General features: G+C 43.4%; 1 protein-coding gene across 4 annotated transcripts in view; it reads left to right on the forward strand.

Annotated features, from left to right (window-relative positions):
* Positions 1 to 6440: 6440 nt before the first annotated feature.
* LOC115190931 (protein spire homolog 1) overlaps positions 6441 to 15856 on the forward strand; it is a 114742-nt gene continuing 105326 nt past the window's right edge. For all 4 annotated transcript variants that reach the window (XR_003877477.1, XM_029748967.1, XM_029748968.1 and 1 more), the window contains exon 1: positions 6441 to 7113. Coding sequence is in view for 3 of the 4 variants with exons in the window: in XM_029748967.1 (XP_029604827.1) it covers positions 6855 to 7113 (259 nt within the window). In the remaining variant the exon portion in view is untranslated. The remainder of the gene's footprint in view (positions 7114 to 15856) is intronic.

Here is a 15856-nt window from a genome sequence, read left to right on the forward strand (position 1 = left end):
TACTACTCTGAGACACTTGATGAATACAGACCCTGATTCGTTGTTGAGTTTAGTTCTTGTGAATATGATAAACTGCTCTGTAATGGGGTTTTAATCTAGCTGCTCTGTAATGGGGTTTTAATCTAGCTGCTCTGTAATGGGGTTTTAATCTAGCTGCTCTGTAATGGGGTTTTAATCTAGCTGCTCTGTAATGGGGTTTTAATCTAGCTGCTCTGTAATGGGGTTTTAATCTAGCTGCTCTGTAATGGGGTTTTAATCTAGCTGCTCTGTAATGGGGTTTTAATCTAGCTGCTCTGTAATGGGGTCTTAGTGGTTTTAATCAGTGGACAAAGTCGTCTACCATTCTGCTATCTCAGGACAAGCTTCTGAAGTAAATGTATGACATGTTTTTATGCATTTAATTTGAAGTTTTTGCCAGCTGTGTATTACAGTATGTGTGTTCTGCATGTGTTTGAACCATCTGAGCCTCATAAAGGGGTTTCATCTGACCAAGCAATCTTTGTTGACGACTGATTGTTTTTTTTGGGCTCTTTTCCTACACAAACAAAGGGCCTCACCCAATCCTAGGCTTATCTTTCCTTCCTTCCTCCCTTGAAGTAATAATCACTAATTAGAATTTCTAAATGGCTGGAGAGGTGAAAGGTCATCTGGTGGAGCCCTTGCGTACACCTTCTTTGATAGGGTTTTAGGGAAATGGAGGATAAAAAATAAAAAACAACATACAAAACAAAAAAATAATCGTCAATCAAGTTTACTCGCAGCCCTCTGCAGATCCAGAGACCTGAGAGGACGTCACTGCCCCAGCAATGGACAGCGATGTCTCCATGGCAGCCAAACCACTCTGTTGAACAGCTCTTATCCTACAATCTCTGCTTCTTTAACCCTTACCGGCCATTCAGGGAACTCAGGTACAAACGCTTCCCATCACAGTGGAGACATTCAACGTCTTCTTCTTTCAGAAAATAAAATCACTTGTGTCCATCTCTCTGCAAACATTCATCACATGTCCAAACATGCAATTAGAACTCTGCAGCACCATGGGGACCAATGCCCTCACAGGAAACCTCATATATCCTATCTATGTGTAGGGGGCCCTTGCATACACCTGTCCAATCAGTGATTACTTAAAGGAAGGGAGAAATTGTATTTATTTAACTAGGCAAGCCAGTTAAGAACATACTCTTATTTACAATGACGGCCTTCACCGGCCAAACCCGGACGACGCGGGGCCAATTGTGCGCTGCCCTATGGGATGCCTAGTCACAGCTGGATGTGATACAGCCTGGATACAAACCAGGTACTATAGTGACACCTCTTGCAGTGAGATGCAGTGCCTTAGACCGCTGCGACACTCGGGAGTCCAAGGAAGACAGAGTGCCCTTTGAAAGAATTGGAATGGGGCCTGTGATTTCCACACGACAGGAGTGCTTGATGTGAATGGACCGTGATGGTTGGATAACAGTACTGTCACCTGTCCAGTAGATGGTGGAGAGACCCTTTATGCTTGAGAGGGTTTGGTGATTGACCATCTTTCTACGGTAGCTTATTTGGCCACAACTAAATAGACCTTTCTATTAGGCGGAGTATGATTGTTCCTTAAAGATAGGGAGGAAAAGGCAATCCTTTAGGTCATAAATATCTTTACTTTAATTAAATGTCTGACTTCTAGTGGAACCCAGGGTGCATCCAAAATGGCACCACATTCCCTATATAGTGCACTAGGGCCCACAGGACTCTGATAAAAAGTAGTGTACTACATAGGAAATAATAGGGAGCCATTTCTGCCTCAGTCACAGTAATGGGTAATGGCTTGTCCATGATGAAGGGTTGGTTATACCAGCTGATGTCTGGTATGATGCAGTGACAGATACAGTCTGGAAAAAAATGTCTCCTCTTTTGAATGAAGTGTCTAAACACATTCATTCAATTGAACCCACTGGGCACCCATAGAATCAACGTTGTTTCCACGTCAGTACCCAGTGGGTATTTTTACAGTATGTACACTAAATGGCCAAAAGTACGTGGACACACCTTCACATTTGTGGACTCGGCAATTTCAGCCACACCAGTTGCTGACAGGTGTATAAAATCGAGCATACAGCCATGCAATCTCCATAGACAAACATTGGCAGTAGAACGGCCTGTACTGAAGAGCACAGTGACTTTCAAGGTGGCACAGACATAGGATGCCACATTTCCAACAAGTCAGTTCATCAAATTGATTCCCTGCTAGAGCTGCCCCGGTCAACTGTAAGTGCTGTTATTGTGAAGTGGAAACCTCTAGGACCAACAACGGCTCAGCTGTGAAGTGGTAGGACACACAAGCTCACAGAATGGGACCGCCAAGTGCTGAAGCAGGTAGCGCGTAAAATCGTCTGTCCTCAGTTGCAACACTCACTACTGAGTTCCAAACTGCCTCGAAGCAACTGCATTACAATAAGTGTTCATCAGGAGATTCATGAAATGGGTTTCCATGGCCGAGCAGACGCACACAAGCCTAAGATCACAATGCACCATGCCAAGCGTCGGCTGGAGGGGTGTAAAGCTCGCCGCCATTGGACTCTGGAGCAGTGGAAAGGCGTTCTCTGGAGTGAGGAATCACGCTTCACCATCTGGCAGTGCGACGGGCAAATCTGGGTTTGGCGGATGCCAGGAGAACGCTACCTGCCAGAATGCATAGTGCCAACTGTAAAGTTTGGTGGAGGAGGAATAATGGTCTGGGGCTGGTTTTCATGGTTCGGGCCCCTTAGTTCCAGTGAAGGGAAATCTTAATGCTACAGCATACAATGACATTCTAGATGATTCTGTGCTTCCAACTTTGTGGCAACAGTTTGGGGAAGGCCTTTTCTGGTTTCAGCATGACAATACCCCCGTGCACAAAGTGAGGTCCATACAGAAATGGTTTGACAAGATCTTGCACAGAGCCCTGACCTCAACCCCATCGAACACCTTTGGGATGAATTGGAAAGCCGACTGCGAACCAGGCCTAATCGCCCAACATCAGTGCTCGACCTCACGAATGCTCTTGTGGCTGAATGGAAGCCGCAGCAATGTTCCCGCAGCAATGTTCCAACATCTAGTGGAAAGCCTTCCCAGAAGAGAGGAGGCTGTTATAGCAGCATTGTTCCAACATCTAGTGGAAAGCCTTCCCAGAAGAGTAGAGGCTGTTATAGCAGCAATGTTCCAACATCTAGTGGAAAGCCTTCCCAGAACAATAGAGACTGTTAAGGAGCGAACGGGGGACCAACTCCATATTAATGCCCATGATTTTGGAATGAGATGTTGATGAGCAGGTGCCCACATACTTTTGGCCATGTAGTGTATTTCCTCTGTTTTTAGTTCAATAATGCCAACCCTCACCATGAATCTATCTGATGAAAAGACCCTACCACTGAACATCAATGAATACGTGTGTGGACAACTCTAATGAATAATATGTGGACAACTACAAATACCTAGGTGTCTGGTTAGACTGTAAACTCTCCTTCCAGACTCACATTAAACATCTCCAATCTAAAATTAAATCTAGAATTGGCTTCCTATTTCGCAACAAAGCATCCTTCCCTCATGCTGCCAAACATACCCTCGTAAAACTGACCATCCTACCGATCCTTGACTTCAGCGATGTCATTTACAAAATAGCCTACAACACTCTACTCAGCAAATTGGATGCAGTCTATCACAGTGCCATCCGTTTTGTCACCAAAGCCCCATATACTACCCACCACTGTGACCTGTATGCTCTCGTTGGCTGGCCCTCGCTTCATATTCGTCGCCAAACCAACTGGCTCCAGGTCATCTATAAGTCTTTGCTAGGTAAAGCCCCGCCTTATCTCCGCTCACTGGTCACCATAGCTGCACCCACCTGTAGCACGCGCTCCAGCAGGTATATCTCACTGGTCACCCCCAAAGCCAATTCCTCCTTTCCTTCCAGTTCTCTGCTGCCAATGACTGGAACGAACTGCAAAAATCACTATAACTGGAAACACTTATCTCCCTCACTAGCTTTAAGCACCAGCTGTCAGAGCAGCTCACAGATCACTGCACCTGTACATAGCCCATCTGTAATTAGCCCATCCAACTACCTCATCCCCATACTGTTATCTATTTTGCTCCTTTGCACCCCAGTATCTCTACTTGCACATTCATCTTCTGCACACCTATCACTCCAGTGTTTAATTGCTAAATTGTAATTATTTCGCCACTATGGCCTATTTTTTGCCTTACCTCCCTTATCCTACCTCATTTGCACACACTGTATATAGATTGTTTCTATTGTGTTATTGACTGTACGTTTGTTTATGTGTAACTCTGTGTTGTTGTTTGTGTCACACTGCTTTGCTTTATCTTGGCCAGGTCGCAGTTGTAAATGAGAACTTGTTCTCAACTGGCCTACCAGGTTAAATAAAGGTGAAATAAATTAATTAATAAAAATACACTACCTTTGTCTGTCTGGATAAACCAGATATTTATAGATATGGATAAACTAGATAGTTATAATATCAACCAATCAAAACAGATATGGATAAACCAGGTAGTTTTTGATATGGATAAACCAGGTACTTATAGATAAACCAGATATTTATAGATATTGTTAAACTAGATAGTTATCATTTTACCAATCAAAATAGAAATTGATAAACCAGATATTTATAGATAAACCAGATAGTTACCAATCATGTATTTTCCTTTTAAATAAAAAACACACATGTAAGATGAACCTTAAACTATAACATCTATTAATCATAATCTACTGATGGAGAACAACATTTTGGTTCAAAAGGATGACATATTTGGATGTTTTATTTATTTAACTAGGCAAGTCAGTTAAGAACAAATTCTTATTTACAATGACAGCCTAGGAACAGTGGGTTAACTGCCTTGTTCAGGGGCGGAACAACAGATTTTTGCCTTATCAGCTCGGGGATTCGATCTTGCAACCTTCCGGTTACTGGTCCAACGCTCTAACCGCTAGGCTACCTGCCGTGGTTGTATGTAGATGTATGTATGTTGTAAGTCTTTGTACACAATGCAAGGTGTAAAGTACTTTAAAGTATTACTTAAGTTGTGTTTTGGGATATATGTACTTTAATTTACTATTGATATTTTGGAATACTTTTACTTCACTACATTCCTAAATAAAATTACATTTTGAATGCTTAACAGGACAGAATAATTGTCCAATTCACACACTTATCAAGAGAACATCCCTGCTCTTCCCTACTGCCTCTGATCTGGCAAACTCACTAAACAGAGAACATCCCTGGTCATCCCTACTGCCTCTGATCTGGAGGATTCACTAAACAGAGAACATCCCTGGTCGTCACTACTGCCTCTGATCTGGAGGACTCACTAAACAGAGAACATCCCTGGTCATCCCTACTGCCTCTGATCTGGAGAACTCACTAAACAGAGAACATCCCTGGTCATCCCTACTGCCTCTGATCTGGAGGACTCACTAAACAGAGAACATCCCTGGTCATCCCTACTGCCTCTGATCTGGAGGACTCACTAAACAGAGAACATCCCTGGTCATCCCTACTGCCTCTGATCTGGAGGACTCACTAAACAGAGAACATCCCTGGTCATCCCTACTGCCTCTGATCTGGAGGACTCACTAAACAGAGAACATCCCTGGTCATCCCTACTGCCTCTGATCTGGAGGACTCACTAAACAGAGAACATCCCTGGTCATCTCTACTGCCTCTGATCTGGAGGACTCACTAAACAGAGAACATCCCTGGTCGTCCCTACTGCCTCTGATCTGGAGGACTCACTAAACAGAGAACATCCCTGGTCATCCCTACTGCCTCTGATCTGGAGGACTCACTAAACAGAGAACATCCCTGGTCGTCCCTACTGCCTCTGATCTGGAGGACTCACTAAACAGGGAACATCCCTGGTCGTCCCTACTGCCTCTGATCTGGAGGACTCACTAAACACACATGCATAGTTTGTAAATTATGTCTGAGTGTTAAAGTGTGCCCCTGGTTACCATAAATAAAAAATAAAAATCGTGACATCTGGTTTGTTTAATATACTTTTAAACTTTTACTCAAGTAGTATTTTACTTTCACTTTTACTTGAGTCATTTTTATGAAGGTATCTTTACTTTTACTCAAGTATGACAATTGGGTACTTTTTCCACCGCTGTTTGTACGTTGTTTAGGTCATGCGGAGCTTTATTTTTGTTTTTTGTTAATCAATTAATGTTATTCGTTGTTAAACGAAAACGTTGGAATATCTGGTGGGCTCTGAGACCATGCGGCACATGCCATCACTGGCGACAAAGATGATCTATTATATTGACAAGAAAGCCGAGGAACCGCTCTACCTCCATGTCCTCGATGAGTGAAGGCAAGTGAGATCAGGTGGGCCCATTGTAGCCACTGACAGGACAGATATGCGCGCGAACAACACGCACAACTGAGTCGTTTTCCTCCACGCTACCGAAATGTCACCTGCATCCACTTATATCAGTACATTTGTAAAAGTTCAAACATTACGAACAGCATATTCGATCAAATAAGCCTCACATAATTCGACACTCTCTCGCAAACCTCCAATAGAAAAAGGTTTTAGCTCACGGAGACAGATTTTGGGCGGAGTAAATCCTCTCGCTTCTCTTCCTCTGTGTTGGCGGCCATAATAAACCCCTGTACGTGAAAACAGTGGATGAAACACTGTTGAGGAATACGGCCGTAACAAGACTATATATATATTTTCTTCTCTCTCGAAGACTGCCATTATTTACGTGGATATAATATTATGTTGTTTAGATGGCTTAACGGCCGGGGACGGAATGTTAATCTCACCAACATATCCGCGTTGACCAGTATCTGAACTCCTGGGACATGAACATGGACATCGCCGATGGATCGGAGGGTCTTTCCTTGGAGGAGATTTTATCATTGTACAGCCAGCCGATCAACGAAGAGCAGGCATGGGCAGTTTGTTACCAATGTTGCAGAACTTTAGCGCGGAAACACAGGAGGAGACAGTCCAAGACTTCTGGCTCATCTGTTGGGGATTTGACGAGAAGGATAGAAGGACCTGGAGATGTACGGATTCTGAGAGATGGAACAGTTACATTGCACCACCAAGACAGCACAGGTAAACAACACAATGTCTGTCAAAATCTTCACCCATTTTTGGTCCCACTAGGCTTTTTGATTACTATCTAGGTTCCCCTATTTGCATTATTACCTAAGGTGAACATATCTAAGTGGTTAGGATACATTTGCATTGGATACAAAAATATTTGTATTTATAATTCCATAATCCATGGTGATAATAAAAGCTATACTTTCCTCTCGCAACCAAGGACAAGCTTTTGGAGACGTCCTGCATCAGAGTGGCCATATTGTTTATTTCTGCCAGGTGTTGATATGGTTTACACACCTGCAATGCATTTTATTAGACAAGTCAGTTAAGAACACGTTGTTATTTACAATGACGCGCTACCGAAAGGCCTCCCGGGGGGACGGGGGCTGGGATTAAACATATAGGACAAAACGCATCATGAGGAGACACACCACAATACTACATAATGAGACCTAAGACCACATGACAACACCGCACCGCACGGCGTGGCATCAACACGGCGTGGCATCAACACGGCGTGGCATCAACACGGCGTGGCATCAACACGGCGTGGCATCAACACCACATGACAGCACAGCGTGGCAGCAGCACATAGTACAAAAATTATTGGGCACAGACAACAGCAAGAAGGTAGAGACAACAATACATCACGTGAAGCAGCCACAATTGTCAGTAAGAGTGTCTATGATTGAGTCTTTGAATGAAGAGATTGAGATAAAACTGTCCAGTTTGAGTGTTTGTTGCAGCTCGTTCCAGTCGCTAGCTGCAGGGATCTGAAAAGAGGAGCGACCCAGGGATGTGTGCGCTTTGGGGACCTTTAACAGAATGTGACTGGCAGAACGGGTGTTGTATGTGAAGGATGAGGGCTGCAGTAGATATCTCAGATAGGGGGGAGTGAGCGGGTGTTGTATGTGAAGGATGAGGGCTGCAGTAGATATCTCAGATAGGGGGGAGTGAACGGGTGCTGTATGTGGAGGATGAGGGCTGCAGTAGATATCTCAGATAGGGGGGAGTGAGGCCTAAGAGGGTTTTATAAATAAGCATCAACCAGTGGGTCTTGCAACGGGAAACAGAGATGACCAGTTTACAGAGGAGTACAGAGTGCAGTGATGTGTCCCATAAGGAGCATTGGTGGCAAATCTGATGGCCGAATGGTAAAGAACATTTAGCCACTCGAGAGCACCCTTACCTGCCGATCTATAATTTATGTCTCTGTAATCTAGCATGGGTAGGATGGTCATCTGAAATCAGGGTTAGTTAGGCAGCTGGGGTGAAAGAGGAGCGATTACGATAGAGGAAACCAAGTCTAGATTTAACTTTACCCTGCAGCTTTGATATGTGCTGAGAGAAGGACAGTGTACTGTCTAGCCATACTCCCAAGTACTGGTATGAGGTGACTACCTCCAGCTCTAAACCCTCAGAGGTAGTAATAACACCTGTGGGAAGAGAGGCATTCTTCTTACCAAACCACATGACCTTTGTTTTGGAGGTGTTCAGAACAGGGTTAAGGGCAGAGAAAGCTTGTTGGACACTAAGAAAGCTTTGTTGTAGAGCATTTAACACAAAATCCGGGGAGGGGCCAGCTGAGTATAAAACTGTATCATCTGCATATAAATGGATGAGAGAGCTTCCTACTGCCTGAGCTGTGTTGTTGATGTAAATTGAGAAGAGTGTGGGGCCAAGGATCGAGCCTTTGGGTACTCCCTTGGTGACAGGCAGTGGCTGAGACAGCAGAAGTATTCATGTAACTGGTGTGAAATGGCTAGCTAGTTAGCGGGATGCGCGCTAATAGCGTTTCAAGTGGTGACGTCACTCGCTCTGAGACCTTGAAGTAGTTGTTCCCCTTGCTCTGCAAGGGCTACGGCTTTTGTGGCGCGATGGCTAACGATGCTTAGTGGGAGGCAGTTGTTGATGTGTGCAGAGGGTCCCTGGTTCGAGCCCAAGTAGGGGCGAGGAGAGGGACAGAAGCAACACTGTTACATTCACACCCCATAACTTTTTCCACATTTTGTTGTTACCGCCTGAATGTAAAATAGCTTAATATGAGATTTTGTGTCACTGGCCTAATACCCCATCATGCCGAAGTGGAATTATGTTTTTAGAATTGTTTACAAATTAATAATAAAAAAAGCTGAAATGTCTTGAGTCAATAAGTATTCAACCCCTTTGTTATGGCAAGCCTTAAATTCAGGAGTAAAAATGTGCTTAACAAGTCACATAATAAGCTGCATGGACTCACTCTGTGCAATAAGTGTTTACCATGATTTTGTAATGACTACCTCATCTCTGTACCCCACACATCAAATTATCTGTAAGGTCCCTCAGTCAAGCAGTGAATTTCAAACACCGACTCAACCACAAAGACCAGGGAGGTTTTCCAATACCTCACAGAGAAGGACACTTATTGGTAGATGGGTAAAAAAGCAGACATTGAATATCCCTTTGTGGTGAAGTTACTAATTACACTTTTTGGATGGTGTATCAATACACCCAGTCATTACAAAGATACAGGCGTCCTTCCTAACTCAGTTGCCGGAGAGGAAGGAAACCACTCAGGGATTTAACCGTGAGGCCAATGGTGACTTTTAAACAGTTACAGTGTTTAATGGCTGTGATAGGAGAGAACTGAGGATGGATCAACAACATTGTAGTTACTCCACAATACTAAGCTAAATGACAGAGTGAAAAGAAGAAGCCTGTACAGAATAAAAGTATTTTAAGGCAATAAGGCACTAAAGTAAAACTGCAAAAAATATGGCAAAGAAATCAACTTTGTCCTGAACACAAAGCATTATGTTTTGGGCAAATCCAAAACAACACTTCTGAGTACAACGGTGGTGGCTGCATTCTGTTATGAGTATGCTTGTCATCGGCAAGGACTAGGGAATTGTTTTTAGGATAAAAATAAATGGAATAGAGCTAAGCAGAGGAGAAAATGTAGAGTAAGTCAAGGGGTATGAATACTTTATTTAGGCACCGTATATATTTATTTAGCCTAGGCAGCCGATAACGATCACTAGGTCTGCACTATCGCGAACAGGGTGTCTGTCTATAGTGACGCCGCATGCAGTGAGATGCACTGAGATGCAGTGCCTTACAGGCTGACCACACCACTCGCGTCACATGCACAAGCATTGCAAAATAAATTTTGAAATCTGTTATTCAAATATTGCACCCACACTGCTTGCGCGCCCCAATGAGCGTCTGCGTTGCCAAGGGCTAAAATAGAAGTCAGTTCTATTTCTGACGCAGATAACGCTGCAAGTCCTGCCTCTCCCATCTCTTCATTGGTTTATAGAAGCAGGTACTCACGTGCCATCTCCTCATTGGTTGTACCCATGTGGGTGGCTGAAAGACGAACGAGGTCGGTGGCGGTAATGCACCTAATTTATGAAAGTTGCCAATCGCAATATAAAGTCAAGAGAAGAAAAAGCCTAGAAGGAAGAGAGATGACTAGAAAAGATTTGGTTGGCTGTTTTATGTGTGGATTAATTGGCTGAGTAGAGGACTTTGTGCATTTCAGGTGAAATAACTCAATGTTTATATCCCAGGACAAATTATCTAACAGCAAGCTAGCTAAATGGGACAAATTAGCTAGCAAGTGCAAGCTAAATAGCCATAAATGTTTAATGCTTTTCGACCTGTCCCCAAATTAATAACTGGTTCAGAGTTTGTTTTGATATATTTAACCTGCGTGTCGTGATCACGTTTGGTGTGGGGGGACAAAATACATTTATGCACGACGCGTGCAGCCGGTTTGGGTTCCGTGTCAGACCGCTGCGCCACTCGGGCAGATAAGGGCCACATTAGCAGCCACCACTGATCTAATGTCATAGGTTCACAAACCACAAAAAGTGAAAAAAACACCCACTGTCCTCTAAACAAGATTGTGCTGCTGATGCCAAGTCCCATAGCAGTCTCTTTCTGCTGTGAAGCAGAGGGTAACAGCACAAGTAGTGCAGGTGATGGGAGATTGCTTGTGGCACAGAGTACAACGACGCCTCCCTGCTGTGCTCTTTTGGCCCTGAGGCACATTCAGGTCTGCAGTTATGTATTTTGGCAGGGATGGGTGTGGAGCCAGAGACAGCAGCAGGGGTGGGTGTGGAGCCAGAGACAGCAGCAGGGGTGGGTGTGGAGCCAGAGACAGCAGCAGGGGTCAGACTGGAAGAACCAGTTCCTACATTTGAATGACTGGGGGATGGAGGACTTGAATGTGGTGTCTTTGGAGTCCCAGAGGTCATCGGAGTCTCTACCATGATTTAAAAAATCAGTTAGAACTCAAGTTTACTTATTTTATTAACCTTTATTTTAGCAGGGGGTGAATCCTGCGTTTTTCATTTTTTTATTTCACCTTTATGTAACCAGGTAGGCTAGTTGAGAACAAGTTCTCATTTACAACTGCGACCTGGCCAAGATAAAGCAAAGCAGTGCGACAGAAACAACAGAGTTACACATGGAATAAACAAGCGTACAGTCAATAACACAATAGAAAAAAAAGAAAGTCTATATACAGTGTGTGCAAATGGCGTGAGGAGGTAAGGCAATAAATAGGCCATAGTAGCAAAGTAATTACAATTTATCAAATTAACACTGGAGTGACAGATGTGCAGATGATGGTGTGTAAGTAGTGATACTGGTGTGCAAAAGAGCAGCAAAACAATATGGGGATGAGGTAGGTAGATTGGGTGGGCTATTTACAGATGGTCTATGTACAGCTGCAGCGATCGGTTAGCTGCTCAGACAGCTGATGTTTAAAGTTAGTGAGGGAAATATAAGTCTCCAGTTTCAGCAATTTTTGCAATTCGTTCCAGTCACTGGCAGCAGTGAAAGGCAGCCAAAGGAGGAGTTGGCTTTGGTGGTGACCAGTGAGATATACCTGTTGGAGCGTGTGCTACGGGTGGGTGCTGCTATGGTGACCAGTGAGCTGAGATAAGGCGGGGCTTTACCTAACAGACTTATAGATGACCTGTAGCCAGTGGGTCTGGCGACGAATATGTAGCGAGGGCCAGTTGACTAGAGCATACAGGTCGCAGTGGTGGGTGGTATAAGGGGCTTTGGTAACAAAACGGATGGCACTGTGATAGACTGCATCCAATTTGCTGAGTAGAGTGTTGGAGGCTATTTTGTAGATGACGTCGCTGAAGTCGAGGATCGGCAGGATAGTCAGTTTTACGACGGTAAGTTTGGCGGCGTGAGTGAAGGATGCTTTGTTGCGAAATAGGAAGCTGATTCTAGATTGAACTTTGGATTGGAGATGTTTGATGTGAGTCTGGAAGGAGAGTTTACAGTCTAGCCAGACACCTAGGTATTTGTAGATGTCCACGTATTCTAGGTCAGAACCGTCCAGAGTAGTGATGCTAGTCGGGCGGGCGGGTGCGGGCAGCGAACGGTTGAAAAGCATGCATTTAGTTTTACTTGCGTTTTAAGAGCAGTTGGAGGCCACGGAAGGAGTGTTGTATGGCATTGAAGCTCGTCTGGAGGTTAGTTAACACAGTGTCCAAAGAAGGGCCAGATATATACAGAATGGTGTCGTCTGCGTAGAGGTGGATCAGGGAGTCACCCGCAGCAAGAGCAACATCGTTGATGTAAACAGAGAAAAGAGTCGGCCTGAGAATTGAACCCTGTGGTACCCCCATAGACTGCCAGAGGTCCGGACACCACTTCAACCTTTATTTTAGCAGGGGGTGAGCCCTGCATCAATACACAACACATCTATTAAACAGAGCATTTGGAAAGTATTCAGACCCCTTGACTTTTTCCACATTTTGTTATGTTACAGCCTTAATCTAAAATTGATTAAATTGTCCCCCCCCAATCTACACACAACCCCATAATGACAAAGCAAAAATAGGTTTTTAGAAATGTTTCCAAATATCACATTTACTTAAGTATAAGTATTCAGACCCTTTACTCAGTACTTTGTTGAAGCACCTTTGGCAGCAATTGCAGCCTCGAGTCTTCTTGGGTACGATGCTACAAGCTTGGCACACCTGTATTTGGAGAGTTTATCCCATTCTTCTCTGTAGATCCTCTCAAGCTCTGTCAGGTTGAAGGCAGAGCGTTGCTGCACAGCTATTTTCCAGAAAAGTCCAGGTTCTGGCTGGGCCACTCAAGGATATTCAGAGACTTGTCCCAAAGCCACTCCTGCATTGTGTTGGCTGCACGCTTAGGGTCATTGTCCTGTTGGAAGGTAAACCTTCTCCCCGGTCTGAGGTCCTAAGCGTTCTGTAGCAGCTCTACGGACAATTCCTTCGACCTCATGGCTTGGTTTTTGCTCTGACAAGCAATGTCATTGTGAGACCTTTATATAGACAGGTGTGTGCCTTTCCAAATCATGTCCAATCAATTGAATTTACCACAGGTGGACTCCAATCAGGTTCTAGAAACATCTCAAGGATATTCAATGGAAACAGGATGCACCTGAGCTCAATTTAGAGTCTCATAGTAAAGGGTCTGAATACTTATGTAAATAAGGTATTTCAGTTTTTTTCACTTTGTCATTATTGGGTGTTGTGTGTACATTGGGGGGACGATTTAATCCATATTAGAATAAGGCTGTAACGTAACAAAATGTGTAAAAATGGAAGGGGTCTGAATACTTGCACTGTATGGGGAACACAATCACTACAATGAAATATGTGGACCAATAGGCAATAAGACACTCAACACCACAGCCAATGTATGTCACAGCCAACATCACATACACATAGGCTATGCTAATACATAGCCAACATCACATACACATAGGCTATGCTAATACATAGCCAACATCACGTCACATAGGCTATGCTAATACATAGCCAACATCACATACACATAGGCTATGCTAATACATAGCCAACATCACATACACATAGGCTATGTATGTATGTAAAATCTCATGAATATGCAACCATATAAACAACTGCATTAGCATAAGAAGCAAAAACATATTTTTCTTACTGATCTAAAAGTGGATAGTTTCCTTCCCAAAACATTTATTCTGCTCTGGAATCAAAACTGTGTTAACTCAGTCCTCATCCATTTGTTCCGTGTCACTCTCTCGGTCAATTTCTGCAATAATCTCATCCAATTTTCTATACTTGGACTTTGATTTAGCTTTAGCACTCTTATTGCTATGTTTTACTTTTTCAGTTTTTAAAAGTTAGTAGTAGTAGTAGAGAACGAACCGCTGTGTAACATAAACTACCGTTCATCCTGTTCGCTTTCACCTTTAGAATGAACACTGGCTCATTGGCTATCTAGCTAGCTTTGTTTCAAAACGATAGGTGGTCATTGGACCAAGACACTGTCACTCAAGTTAACACCGCTCATCTCATTGGTGTGTAATGATGGCTGACCTTCATGGGCTAATTACGTAATGTAGAATGATGAAACAAGTTTGGTTGCCTTATTAGAGTGTCTGAGGATTGCACAGAAACCGGACTTGACCGGGTTAAGCCAAGTTTTGCCGACTAGTAAGCCAGAGAACAACTAGTCTAGCACAGGCAGGAACCCACCGAACACAACAACAACGGTTATCAAAACGTCACGCCACGGTAAGCCCACACAAAAGTGTTACTAAAATTCCCTTCGGGTTAAATGAATGGTAGAAAAACTTTGGAACCATTTCCCTGTTTGACCCCTAGGTTTTATGGGTCTTATGACACCTTCACAGTGGGGCTCTATCACAGCCATTGAACTCTGTCACTATTTTTTAAAAGTCACCATTGGCCTCATGGTGAAATCCAGAAAGGTTTCCTTCCTCTCTGGCAACTGAGTTATTGATGCACCTTTCAAAGTCTAATTCATAACTTCACCATGCTCAAAGGGATATTCACTTTTTTATTTTTGTAATTTTTAAAAATGTTTTACCAATGTACTGTACCAATAGGTGCCCTTTACGAGGCATTTGAAAACCTCCCTGGTCTTTGTGGTTGATTCTGTGTTTTGAAATTCACTGCTCGACTGAGGGACCTTACAATTATCTTTATGAATGGGGTACAGAGATGAGGTAGTCGTTCAAAAATCATGTCAAACACTTTCACACGGTGAGTCCATGCAACTTATGTGACTTGTTAAGAAAAAATGCTCAATTAATTTAGGCTTGCCATAACAAAGGGCTTGAATAATTATTGACTTGAGACATTTAAGCTTTAAATATGACATTTCAGTTTTAATTGTGTAAAAATGTTGAGAAACTACTCCACTTTGACATTATGGGGTATTTTGTGTTAATTTAATCAATTTTAAATTCAGGCTGTAACACAACAGAATGTGGAATAAGTCAAGGGGTATGAATACTTTCTGAAGGCACTGTATTTGTTTCCAACAGTGAATGATTTCAGAACAATCTGAGATTGTGGATGTGGAAATCCTCTTGTGCTTTTTGAGGTCCACCTCTGGTTTTCCTGTTTGCACTGTTCTGTTTGGTGGTTAACTATCCACCTCCCCCCTCTGACACACACACACACCCTCCACTCTCTCCCCCTGTTGATACACAGCACGAGAGGCCATTAGATAGTGAGACATAATGTGACACCAGCTGGTTTCTGTTGTCTTTTGGGTTGTGAAACCTACGTAATATCACATCCAGAGCACAGTCTCTGAGTGGGCATTAGACACCTTTCATAGGATGACACGGGTCAGGCATCAGAACATGAAAATAACCTTCCTGTTTGACTGAATCAGAGCCTGAGTGGGGTATTTCGGCAAGGAACATCTGCCTGTCCTGCCGCTGATTATGTCAGGATGAGAAAGACGTGAGGTTTAT

The sequence above is a fragment of the Salmo trutta genome, unplaced genomic scaffold (genome assembly GCF_901001165.1).
Source record: "Salmo trutta unplaced genomic scaffold, fSalTru1.1, whole genome shotgun sequence".
Taxonomy (NCBI): Eukaryota; Metazoa; Chordata; class Actinopteri; order Salmoniformes; family Salmonidae; genus Salmo; species Salmo trutta.